At 36.3% G+C, this 13883-nt stretch overlaps 1 protein-coding gene across 2 annotated transcripts in view; it reads right to left on the bottom strand.

Moving 5' to 3' along the window:
* The window catches only part of anxa11a (annexin A11a), a 111012-nt gene that overhangs the window by 23647 nt on the left and 73482 nt on the right, over window positions 1-13883 (bottom strand). For both annotated transcript variants that reach the window (XM_028795544.2, XM_051923791.1), the window contains one exon: window positions 1618-1923. In XM_028795544.2, the coding sequence (XP_028651377.1) occupies window positions 1618-1923 (306 nt within the window). The remainder of the gene's footprint in view (window positions 1-1617; window positions 1924-13883) is intronic.

Genomic DNA, 13883 nt, shown 5'->3' with positions numbered 1-13883 from the left:
CTTCTACTTTATACCAGCACCAAATTTGGGCAGTACAATACAACAGGCAAAAAAAACAAACAAAAAAAAAAAACATTGTTATATATATATATATATATATATATATATATATATATATATATATATATATATATATATATATATATATATATATATATATATATATATATATATAGACACACAAACACACACTATGAGCACAATGATCTATATTTTACTTATTTACAGTATTTCTAACTTGTGGCCATTTGTTATATTTTGTTTGTGGCCTTCATTCCATCTGTGTCTTTTGTTTTTTTGAGGCATAGTGGGGAAGCAGTTAGCACTACTACCTCTCAGATCTAGCCCTCAGGGACACTTAAGAGACCATTGCACCTTTATAATCCACTCAAAACTACTTCAGTTCCTCCTTTCCAAATTGACTTTGATGTATTTTGCAGATTTAAACGAAGTTCCCAACCACCTGCATTATTTTGCCGAACTCACGGTGAAGTTAACTCCATATGGTTTGCTCATCACTAATAATCACCAATATTAAGTCAGTCCTGTAGTGGAAGAACTAAGCAGACAGTTTACAAGGAAGAAGGTCTGTGTACACAAATCAGATATTGGAAATTAAACAAAAAATGACATGGAAAATTACTAAGAGGTAAGTACAAAGTGTGCTGTGAAAAGAAAGAACTCTTAATATCAGTGGAAAGAAAAAACAAATAAAAAACAGGAATTGCAGGTATCTACTGGAATTATACATATAAAAGATTGATCTCCGTGGTTTCCTATTATCACCAATTTCATTGTCCTGTATTGGATGAGGAATACTTTTAAGTGTATCCAGTTTTCTTTGAAAGCTTTATCACAGCAGTGTGAAATCTGCTTTTTACAAAGTAAAGTTATATAGTTTACTTTGGATAAACAAATGGCCCCATGACCTTAAAGGATAAGTTTAGTGTTTTGCAAGTCAAAATTATTTCCTTACAACCATGCTATATATTAATTTGACACATGATATTATGCTCTAATGAAAATAATTTTTTTAAATAATTTTTTTAAAAATACTTTTTTTTTTTTTTTTTTTAAATACCAAGCCTGCTTGGTACCTTTTGCCTCTATTTTAAAGTACAAGGAGTTCAAACATGAAAATAGAAGCCTTACACTTGCTGAAAACATCTTTTTCAAGCTGAGAGTACTGAAGAGTATTAATCTGCGACTGGAGATTGCATATTGTAAAAGAGAATATTCATGTTTAATCAAAGAAGAAGAGCAAAATGCAAAACATTTTTGTGAGCTTCAATCTTTTTAAAAGGAGACTGGCCATGCACTTCACTTCATTCGCATGAAATAGGAGCACAGTTTCTTTCAATATATATTTTTCATCTCAAAAATCATCAGGCAATATCTTTGCCAAAAAAAAAAAACCAACAATATATGTGGCAAACTGATATATAGCATGATTGTGAAGAAATACCTTTGACTTGAAATATGGCAATCTTATTCTTTAAGCTAGTTAAGATGTATATTAAAAAAAAACTTTGCAACATTCAGTTTTAATTAAGAAATTAGCTAGGATAAAAAAAAACATACAACAATATGCACTGAAGTTTAACTAATATAAAGTACCTTTACAGGTGCTACAGTTGGCACTGGATAGGAGGGCATTGATGGATTTGTTGCAGGAGCTCCTGGGTAACCAGGTACTGGTTGTTGGCCTGCAGGTGGCATTGGCTGACCAGGAGCTAGACCTCCTGGATACCCTCCTGCTTGGGGCATGTTTCCACCAGGTTGTGGATATCCTCCAAAAGGCTGCTGGCCAGGTGGTGGGGCTCCAAAACCTGAAGGCTGAGGAGCAGGATAACCAGCAGTTCCCTGATTAAACATTGAAAGGTTTGGATTGATTCCACCAAATGAAGAAGATATCTGATCAGCCTGCAACAGAAATAAATAAATAAAACAAAATATACATTTAAAAACATATAAAACAAATAAATATACCCATTATTGCTTAACGAGATCATCTAAAAAAAGGGGGGGGGGGGGCACTGCTACAAGGATTATTCCCTTTCTCTTAAACAAATCATAATTAATATGACCAATTCACAGTAAACTTGGAAAACTTACAATATTTAAAATACTGCATATGGCATATACTCTTGACTTTTTCAGTATATTTTTGTATAGTTCTCTTCACAGAGTAATGAGTGCACTAGGCTGAGACATACATGCAAACACAAACATTACAAATTACTAAGTACAAATGAGTACACAGAAGTATACAAATTTGTTTAAACAGACAGGAAAATAAAGTAGTCTTAAACTGATTAACATATATCAAGCCTAACAGTATCTGTACATTGATTAGTTTTTGAAACGAAAAATGGTTTTCAAAAAAGTTCAAAACTATCACTTTTCGTTTACCAAATTTGACTGCTATCAATTCTCATTTATTTTAAAAGCATAGATAGTTTTAAATTGGGAAAATATCTTTACCTATTAAAATAAGACTGGTGTTAAAGAAAACAATGACCCCAAACTGAAAGTATGGTTCTCCACACAGCACATTCCAAGTCTAGGCATTTCATATAGCAACTTTTGCTTAGTATTTGCAATGACTGCAGCTAGTGCTCTCACAGCCATGTTTGTCTATGTTTCCTTGCTACTGTTATTTAAATTAGTCAAAGGGAGACAAGAGATAAATAAGTAAAATAAGCATTCTCTTGTAAACTTACATTTAACAGTTATACAAGAAAAAAAATACTTCACTACACTACTCTAGTAGTCAAAATACAAGATATGCTTGACAAAGTCATGAATAAGATAATTAAGACTGAAATGTGGGAATGTGCATATGTATGTGTGTTTGCTGATAAATGCACAGAAGTAGCTTTCAAAAACAAAAGACTAAAATGTGAGACAAGAGACACTATTCTCCATGCAAGGTAATCTGAATGAGGAAAAAAACACACCCACTGAAAAAAATACAGCAACTGCTTTTGGTTGTGACAGGGCACTGGTGTTTTGTTATCTGAACAGTAGTTTGCTAGATAAGTAAGGCTTTTTTGCAAGTACAGATCAAGTACATACTCAGCCTTCTGTGAACAAACAAGAAATCAAACAAATGTTGTTTTAATACACATCCAAGTTTTTCTCTGGTTGCCCACAAGTAAATAACTAGAAACGCACAGATATCTGGTTCTCCAAAGATAAAGGTTCCACCTCCAATAGTTCATAAGTGACAACATGTTGCCACACTGCAGGTGCTTAATGCACAGTCGATGTTGGAGCTGCCATTCTTCTACTTCCTTCCACGTAAATCAGCTTCAGATATTTGCATCACTCTCAGCAGATGTTATTGCTCTTTTTTCTTTTTGACAGGTCACTTTCTTGAACAGTTTCCCTATGCAGTTTGTCATGGTAAAAACATAAACACTGATAACTTTGCAAAGGTTCCCTCTAGCTACATTTTTTAATTTACCAACTTGTATCACATATAAGGTTTTGATTTAGAGCAAAATTAAGGTTCTAGCCCCAGTGGTTCATGAATAGTCATGTGACAAGACAAACAAACAACCCTCTATAATGTTTGGGACAAAGACACATTTTTCTTTAATTTACCCCTCTGCAACACAATTTAAAATTAGAAACTGAACAGTTCAGACATGATTAAAGTGCACATGGCAGACTTTAATGTATGACTCATCGTTTATCTGGTTTGGCTGCCCTTCCCTACTTGATGAAGGGTAATGTTTTTCCGCAGTTTCTCCAAAGTGCTGCACATGCATGGGTCAGAATTGCTGTACATAGATAAGTTTTCTAGTCAAGTTTTCTTTTATAAATCCTAGGTTTTGCATTCAAAATTTTATAAATCGGACACTACAAGAGGAGAAGCAACTAGACTGAAGGAGTTCGCCTTCAATAAAACAGATGCTGCATCTCATTTAATTACGGTTTTTGTGCAAATTTGGAAGCAGATCGAGTACCTTATATTAGTAGACCTCAATAATAAGTTTGATATTCTATTACTTAAAACACTCTTATACGTGTGTAGAAAAAAAAGTTAGTCAATCAATGGAGATTTGTTTCTATTTATTCATTTAACAGTAACATTTCTTAATTTTCTTAATGTTTTATGTTTTTCAGGCTAACATAGGCTATATGTTTGTGTACTTCACAGTATGCTAAAGAGGATTTAAATAACCCCTGAACCTAAATGGATATATACTGTATGTGGGTACTCTTTCCCTAACACTGATTTATTCAATTGAATAGCATGTTTATTAACATTATGGTCATAGTGTGGAGTGTTGGTTGGTTAGGCAGGTGGCTACCTTGGAGTTCTGAGCATGGGGATGGGGAATGGGCTTGAATATGCATGATGTGAGCTGGTAGACTTGAAATATTCTCTATGTAGCTCTAAGCCTGACAAACACAGATCACATTCCCCGTTTACAGTATAATAACCATTTAATAGAATAAAAGTCTGAAACACTGTACAACTTAAATTGTACAATTGTAAAAAGATCGTTACTGAGCCTTGACTGGGGTTCAAATCATTGATGTTTCCGATAGCAGCTCCACGCATTATTTTAAGTACTCTCAGTATTTGGTGGTTTTTCAAACTACTTCTATCAACTTACTCAAAATTTCTAAATAGTACAAACTAATGCAGTCTGCTATAGACAGTGCACAGCAAAACAACACAGCATTATTCACTTATTTTGAATGGCTGCATCAGTACTGTATACTATAGCAAAGAAAACTTTTCACAGTTTGCCTTATTCTCTTATTAGTTTTTATTTTACCAATTCAGAGTTAGTTTGAAAATAGTTTGATAAAAATGACAATTAAAAACCATCATGTGTCTTTAAGTCAATCCACACAACTGACAATAGGGTGCTAATACTGTCCTGCAACATAACATAATGTCGTCACGGTATTTTAAAACATGATTTTAAAATAAAACTCCAAGCCCAAACTCAAATTGTACATAGAAAATTAAAGCAAAAATTAAATCTCAGTATTTCAAAACCAAAATAAAATAAAATAAATAAATAAATAAATAAATAAATAACAGATTAAAGAAAAATGCACCGTTATTAAAAAAAAAAAAAAAAACAATTCACATATCCCAACATATGCAAGGCATCAAGAGTTCCTGTTGGACTAATTATTTTGTCAGTACCAAGAGTTCCATAGCTATTTTACATATTTACAATTACAGTTAAATTTCTAGTAAGAGATATCAGCTGAAACCGAATTATAATTTCAGATAATTACTTTTCTGAAGCATTTATTTCAAAATGCATTAAAGCTATTTCAAACATCTGAAATTTTATTTTGACTAATCAAAATGTAATTACATGAAAAAGTAGAAGGTCACAGTAAATATGAAAGTGATTTAAAAGAAATTCTACAGCCTTTTAAAATACATTTGAGAATTTTAGCCATCCAGTGTTGAATCTACAAGCAGCAGACGGGGCACACATTTCCATGGCTCTTCTCCAGCTAGAGAAATGTGTTCCTTCCAGTGGAAAGGACCAAAGGCCACAGTGGAGAAAAAAAAGTGACAAAAGACTTCCTGAGGTCTCTTTAAATAGGATAAGCTCAATTTTACTTTTCCAATATTCATTCTGTAAAGAGAAGAGCATTTTAAGGACAAGACTCAGCTGCGGAAAAGACTATCCTCTACAGTGGATGGGATGAAGAGGCTTGTTGATATAGTAGGCTGTCTACAGTCTTTCTAAATACATTTTAAACAATTTCAGCTATACAGTGTTTGTTTTGCAAGCAGCTTACAGGGGCTAACATTTCTACAGAAAAGGCTCAGCTGTGATGAGGAGTTTCCGGTGGAAGAGATGGAGGGGTATAGTGGATATGAAAGTGTCATGTAAGACTGCCTGAAAGGCTTATTAAAGACATTGTGCACCATTTTAACAACTTAGTGTTCATTTTGCAATGGGGCATAGCAGATAGATTATCAGTGAATGTTTTCTACAAGTTTTTTTTGTTTTTTTTTCTAAATATACTAGGGGGTTTTGCTCGCTTCACTCACCAAACCCCCAAAGGGAGAAAACCCCTCAAGGAGATGCGGTCGCTCTTCCAAAATCCCCTTTTAAACAGTGATACAATGGGAAACAAATAGGAGGTAAAAAAAACTCTTTGCTCAATCAGCTGCTGGCTTGCTACTGCTGCAGCTGTGCCGCGTGATCTGCCTCTCTCTTCAAACATTTAAAAGCTTGTACTGCAGCTATCCTTTTGTCTCACTGCCTTGTCTCTCTTCTACCCCAGACATCATCTGGTCCTGTTGGGGGTCCCGCTCCCGAGGCACACCCCTATGAAGAGGAAGATTTCTATTCTTTTGAGAGACGGAATTGTCCCCTCTGACTACACACGGAGCTCGATTCACTCCTGAAAGAGACTAATGTTTCTTTGATGTGTTTGAATAACTTTTCTGTCTCTAAAATATCCTGTGTATCTGTGCAACTCTGTGACCCAAGCGTGACAGCGTATGTGGATTTCACTTTCACCAAACAACAAATCTTTTAATTCTCACAGATAACGCCTCTTCGTTGGAAAGAAACGCTACTTTTCCCTGTTGGCAACACAAATTAGACGATCTACAAGTATCCGACTTAAAATTTAAATCTGAACAATATATTCAATCTCTTTTTGCTTTTCCGTTATTTCACTGAGTAATAATTTCCATTTGTTTGTGCTAATGCGATCTTTACTATCATTTTTTTGAGACTTTCAATTTTTTTTTTTTTTTTTTTTATTTATTACCCTAAGTTCTTGTCAATAACCCGCGGCTTATCTAAGGAAAAAAGTTGTGAAAATGAAAAAATAGAATATCGGCTTATACATAAGTCCGGCTTATACATAAGTCCGGCTTATACATCCATCGCGGGGGTTGCGTTCCAGAGCCACCCGCGAAATAAGAATATCCGCGAAGTAGAAACCATATGTTTATATGGTTATTTTTATATTGTCATGCTTGGGTCACAGATTTGCGCAGAAACACAGGAAGTTGTAGAGAGACAGGAGCTTTATTCAAACACTGCAAACAAACATTTGTCTCTTTTTCAAAAGTTTAAACTGTGCTCCATGACAAGACAGAGATGACAGTTCCGTCTCACAATTAAAAGAATGCAAACATATCTTCCTCTTCAAAGGAGTGAAGCAAACAAATCAATATGTCTGTTTGGCTTTTAAGTATGCGAAGCACCGCGGCACAAAGCTGTTGAAGGCGGCAGCTCACACCCCCTCCGTCAGGAGCAGACAAAGAGAGAGAGAGGGAGAGTTTGTTTTTCAGTCAAAAATCAATACGTGCCCTTCGAGCTTTTAAGTATGCGAAGCACTGTGCAGCATGTCTTTTCAGGAATCAGCTTTACAAAAGATAGCAACGTGAAGATAATCTTTCAGCATTTTTAGACGAGCGTCCGTATCGTCTAGGTGTGCAAACGGCCCCCCTGCTCAATCCCCCTACGTCAGGATCACAGATAGTCAGCGCAAGAGAGAGAGAACAGTAAGCCGGGTAGCTTCTCAGCCATCTGCCAATAGCGTCCCTTGTATGAAATCAACTGGGCAAACCAACTGAGGAAGCATGTACCAGAAATTAAAAGACCCATTGTCCGCAGAAATCCGCGATATATATTTAAATATGCTTACATATAAAATCACAATTTAAATGCCCGCTACGCGCTCGTGTTGACTCGGCGACGCCCAGAGCAGAAAGAACGCGCTCCGGCCGCTCCAACCGCGCCATGCGGGGAGTGAGAGAGACGGCAATATCTCACACTCTCTCCCCCCTTAAAGAAATTAAATGGGCGCGAGTGAGACCACTGACCTCCCTCCCTTCTATTAGTTATAGGTTATAGTACGTTCGGCTTATCCATGAGTCCGGCTTATCTATGATACGATTTTATTTTAAAAATTCGTATGATTTTTGGTCTCCGGCTAATACATGAGTCCGGCTTATAGACAAGAACTTAGGGTAATTTATTGTAATCATTCCATACAAATCGATCAATTTATAACAAAAAAAAAATTGAAGACAAATCAAACCCCACCCCTGAGAAGGAGAGCTTAGCCAAAGGAGAATTGCTTAGGGCTTTTTAATAAGGCAACAATAAACAAAAGAAAGGAAGAAATATATAAATAAAAAATGGAGAAGGAAAATAAATGCGGTAATAGTTATTTCTCTTATTCTAAAATAATATTGATTAGATCCTGCCAGGTTTTGAAAAAATTCTGTACAGATCCTCTAACTGAGAATTTGATTTTTTCCAATTTCAAATAATATAAAACATCAGTTTCCCACTGACTTATCAGAGGAGAGTTAGGATTCTTTCAATTTAACAAAATAAGTCTGCGTGCCAAAAGTGTAGTGAATGCAATCACCGTTTGCTTGTCCTTCTCCACTTCAAGTCCGTCTGGAAGAACACCGAACACAGCTGTTAATGGGTTAGGAGGGATTGTGACCCCAAGGCTGTCTGAAAGGCACTTAAAAATTTTGGTCCAAAATGATGTTAGTTTGGTGCAGGCCCAAAATATGTGACCCAGTGAGGCAGGAGCTTGGTTGCAGCATTCACAGGTTGGATCTTGCCCTGGAAACATTTTGGACAGTTTTAAGCGAGACAGATTAGCTCAATATATAATTTTTAGTTGAATAATTCTATGCTTTGCGCATATGGAGCTCGAGTGAATTCTCTGCTTTGCTACCTTCCATTCCTTTTCTGATATATTGATTGATTAAGAGATCTTCTTCCCAATGTCCTCTTGGGTCTTTGAAAGGTAGGGACTCTAATAAGATTTTATATAATGCGGAAATGGTGTCTAATTCCTCGAAATTGAGCAGTATTTTTTCCAGCACGGTGGAGGGTACGAGGTGAGGAAAATCGGGCTGTTTCTGTTTCACTATCTTCAAATTAGAAATTTTGTTAAAGAAATGTGTAGCTGGGAGGTTGAATTTGGAACGTAATTGTTCAAAAGATGCAAATATGTTGTCTATATACTATAGATCTCTGAGCATTTTAATCCCAAAACTTTTCCAGGTATTAAAAACTGGATATGTTTGCAAGGGTTGAAAGAGGTGGTTTTCTTGCAGAGGTGCCACAGATAAAAGATTTTCCATTTTAAAATGCTTTCTAATTTGGTTCCATATTCTGAGTGAGTAAAGCACAATTGGGTTATTAGTATATTTGTGATAACTTGCATTTATTGGAGCATAGAGCAGGGAGTATAAAGAAGTACTACAGGATTTTACTTCTATTGCGAGCCAAGCCTGTGTATGTTCATTGTATGTTTGCTGCCCAGTAATAAAACTGAAAATTAGGTAAAGCCATGCCACCTTCTGCCCGAGGTCTTTGTAGAGTCGCTCTTCGGATACGTGGGTGTTTTGAGTTCCAAATGAATGAGGTTATTGTTGAATCTAATTGCTTAAAAAAATGATTTATTGATATATATTGGAATGTTTTCAAATAAAAAAAGACGTTTAGGAAGGATATTCATCTTAACAACGTTAATTCTTCCGGCTAGAGTGAGATGAAGGGTTGACCATCTATGCAAGTCTTGCTTAATTTTTTCCATAGAGACGGCAAAATTTTGTTGATAAAGAGCTTTATGTTTACTTGTGATATTTACCCCTAGGTATTTAAACTGATCTGCTATGGTAAAAGGTAGGGTGTCCAATCTAATATTATATGCTTGTGAATTCACTGGAAAGAGTATACTTTTATTCAGATTAATTCTGAGACCGGATATCTTTTGAAATTCTGTTAGTGCTGTTAGAACTGCAGGCACAGTGTTTTCTGGGTCTGATATATATAAAACCATATCATCTGCATATAGAGAAATTTTCTGTTTCAGTCCTTCTCTGATAATCCCCTTTATCTGATAAGAATTTCGACAGTGAACCGCCAGTGGTTCAATGGCGATTGCAAACAGCAGTGGTGACAAGGGACATCCTTGTCTGGTACCACGTTCTAGCTTAAAGTAGTCTGAGCAAATGTTGTTAATACAAACTGAAGCTTCTGGATTGGTATACAGTAGTTTGATCCATGCACAAATATTCGGGCCAAACCCAAATTTCTCCAATGCAGTGAAAAGGTAGTTCCATTCAATCATATCAAATGCTTTTTCTGCGTCTAATGATAGTAATATCTCTGGGGTGTTTAATTTTGCTGGTGAATATATAACATTAAACAAGCGTTGGAGATTGGAAGATAGTTGTCGGCCTTTAATAAATCCAGTTTGATCCTGTGATATTACTGAGGTCAGCACTTTCTCCATCCTTCTAGCTAGAATTTTTGAGAGTATCTTAACATCATTATTCAGGACTGAAATTGGTCTGTATGATGCACATTGTAACAAGTCCTTATTTTGTTTAGGAAAGACAGTGATTAATGCTTGACGAAATGCTTGAGGTAGTATTTGGTTGTCTCTAGCTTCTGTAAATGTTGCCAATAAGAGGGGAGCTAGCTGAGTGGAGAATTTCTTATAAAATTCTACGGGGTAACCATCAGGGCCTGATGATTTCCCGCTTTGAAGTGACTTTAATAGCATCTAGTAATTCTGTTAGCGTCAAAGGTTTATCCAGTTCCTCAGCACTTAAAGCATCTATTTGTGGTGTCTGTAATGTATCCAGAAATGCATTAGATTGTGTGTTGTCTTCTTTGAACTCAGTAGAATATAAGGATTTATAATAATCTCTAAATGCGTGCATTATATTTTTATGGTCAATGATTTCTTCTCCATTCGTGTTGGTGATTACTGGTATTGCACTGCGAACTTCTTGTTTGTGAATTTGTTGAGCTAAAAGCTTATTAGCTTTTTCTCCATGTTCATAGTAATGATGTCTAGACTTATAAATAAGTTGTTCAGTTTCTTTAGTTGTTAAGATGTTAAGTTCTGTATGCAGAGCCTGCCTTTTCCTGTGAAGAGCTTTACTTGGACGCCTGGCTTGTTCTTCATCTATTCTAGTAATTTCGTTTCTTAGCTCTGACACTTTCTTGGTTTCTAATTTATTTCTGTGGGAAAGATATGAAATAATCTGTCCTCTTAAGAAGGCCTTTAGAGTTTCCCAGAGTGTTCCTGCAGAAACCTCTGTGGGCGTGTTTGTCTCTAGGAAGAAGCTGATTTGTTTGAATATAAATTCTGTGCAGTTCTCGTCTGCCAATAGAAGAGGGTTAAGACACCATCTGCGAGGTGAGTGTGAGGGGCTTAATGATTTTAGCTCCAAGACTAGGTCGAAGATAACAATTGTGTCGTATTTGCACGATTTAATCGTAGGCAGAAAATTATTATCTATAAAAAAATAATCAATTCTTGAGTAGCTATAATGCACTGGTGAGTAGAACGAATATGTTCTTGAGTTTGGGTTAAGAAACCTCCAGGGGTCTGATAAGTTGTGGTCATTTAAAAACTGTAATTGTCTTTGCAGTGTTAGATGTCATCCCCCCTGTCAGAGAAGTCCTATCTAAGAGTGGATTTAAAACACAATTAAAGTCCCCAGCCATTATAATTTTATGAGTGTTCACATTGGGAATGGATGCAAATAGATTTTGCATGAATTCCTTATCATCGACATTGGGTGCATAAACATTTATCAAAATCATTTTACTGTTAAATAAGTTGCCCATGACCATCACATATCTCCCTTCTGGGTCCAAAACTACATCTGATGCTACAAATGGAACTGTTCTGTGTATGAGAATTCCCACCCCTCTAGTTTTCTTTATAAAGCTAGAATGGAACATTTGGCCAGTCCAGTCTTTTTGTAGTCTGAACTGATCCTTGCTTAGTAAGTAGGTCTCCTGTAAAAATACTATTTTAGCGTTTAAGCCTGTTAGGTGAGAGCATACTTTCTTTCTATTTAATTTGTGATTCAGGCCTTTAACATTCCAGCTCACAAAGTTAACTGTCCCATCATGGAGACATTGATTCTGAGTTTTTAATGTCATTTTATAGTCTTAACTGGTAGTGAGGCAGTTTTAATCTTAATTTCAAAATTCCCCTTGAGTTATTGCATTTTAGCCTATTGTTGCATTGATATTTATAGTTATAAGGATTAGAAGAATAGATTAGATATAGCCTGCTCTCCTTCTCTCCCCCCTTTATACCCCCACCCCCCCATTTTGCCTCCCCACTTGAAGCTTGATCCCACTTCGCGATGTCCCAGTCCTCTGACATACAAAGAGACAGAGCACATCCAAAACCCCACCCCGCAGCGGCGTTTGAGATTTGAAACAAAGAGATATCTATTGCCGCTGAATTCTAATACAATCTGCTGAAAATATAATCATTAACAGTCTTTAAGCTTAAAATAATCTTCAGCAATTTTAAGATATTAAGATAATAAAAGAAAGAACCCTGGGAATGATTTTAAAAAGTAGTCTAGGATAAACATAGTAAATCCTAATGTAATAGTATAATGTAATAGTAGAAATAGTAGAAATAGCAATAAACCAAGAGTATGATGTTAAACAGTCTACTTTAAAGTAGTTAAAAAAAAAAAAAAAAAAAAAAAATAATAAAACATAACCCTACTTTAATTACTTCACGTCTATAACTGTAATTAAGACATAAACATATAATGTCCAAGTAAAGAAAAGGATGTATAATTATAATACCAGTCTCTTTAAAAGTGGATCCAACAGCAGATGATAGGTCCTTCCCATGTCTTGACAGAATACGGCTCCTTATTAACTTTCAAAAAAGTGTCAGAAACAGCTTCTTTAGTTCCTTTTCAGCTTCCTCCTTGCTTGGAAATACATAATATTGGTCTTGAACTTCCACTTTCAGTTTGGCAGGATACAAGAGGCTGTATTTGATATCGGATTTCTGTAGCAACTTTTTAATGTTAAAGTAGGCTGCGCGTTTTGCAGCTGTTAATGGTGAGAAGTCGGGGAAAATACGAATAAGATTATTTTCAAATATAATCTCTTGCTTGTGTCTGAGAAGTGCCATCACATCAAGCTTACATCGTAATCGCTCGAAGCGGACAATAAAAGGTTTAAAGGTGCTTGATCTGTATGTGCGATAAGCAGCTGCTATCTCAATGTCGAGTTTAAAATCATCTCCATTTATTTTAGAGAGTAATTCTACTGCAAATTTCACTGGGTTTGAGCTTTCTCGTTTCTCAGGTATACCCTCAATTCTTATATTGTTTCTTCTGCACCCATCTTCCAGGGCCGCAAGTCTGTCTCCGAGTTTTTTTGCATTCGGAATTCGCAGCTGTAGCTTTTTCATCAGTGTTAGACGCCAATCGTTCCGCTGTTTCAACTCGAGCCGTGAATGCCTGCTTAACGTCATCCAGCTGATCTGTAACGTCATTAATCTGGTCGGCAAGCATTTTCAGTTTGGATCTATTTACTTCGATGTGTTCCTCTAATTTCTCCAACATGCCTTTAACGTTCACGTCAAAACGTTGAAATAGACGCGTTTCCCGGTCTTTGTTATCCTTCTTAAGCTCAATGTTAGACTTCTTAAGTCTCATTCTTGTTATCCTTCTTAAGCTCATTTATGGCCGTAGCCATGGCAGTGGCCAGTGTAGCAATCATCTCTTTCAGTTCAGTTTTCAGTTCGGACAGTTCGTTTCGGATATCGTGCTCCGCGAGTGGAAATGCAGCTCCTGTTACAGCAGGTGCTGTGGGCTCGCGATGAGTAGATGAGAGCACATCCTGCAGGGCCTTTTCTAGTCTCGAATGATCCTCAGAAATCGGCGATCCATCGCAACCTGTATCACTTGCACCTTTGCTCCCATTTTCTCTCTCGACTGGAGACGATACAATGGAGCGGGGTCCCAGGAAATCTGCGCATTCGTCTGCCTGTTCCAGGTCAGTCTCCGAGAGGCCATACCTTGTACTCGGGCCGGATGTCTGTCCAGACTT

The sequence above is a fragment of the Erpetoichthys calabaricus genome, chromosome 2, assembly GCF_900747795.2.
Source record: "Erpetoichthys calabaricus chromosome 2, fErpCal1.3, whole genome shotgun sequence".
NCBI lineage: Eukaryota > Metazoa > Chordata > Cladistia > Polypteriformes > Polypteridae > Erpetoichthys > Erpetoichthys calabaricus.
The sequence above is the reverse complement of the archived record's forward strand: the minus strand, read 5'-3'. Positions and strand labels throughout refer to the sequence as shown.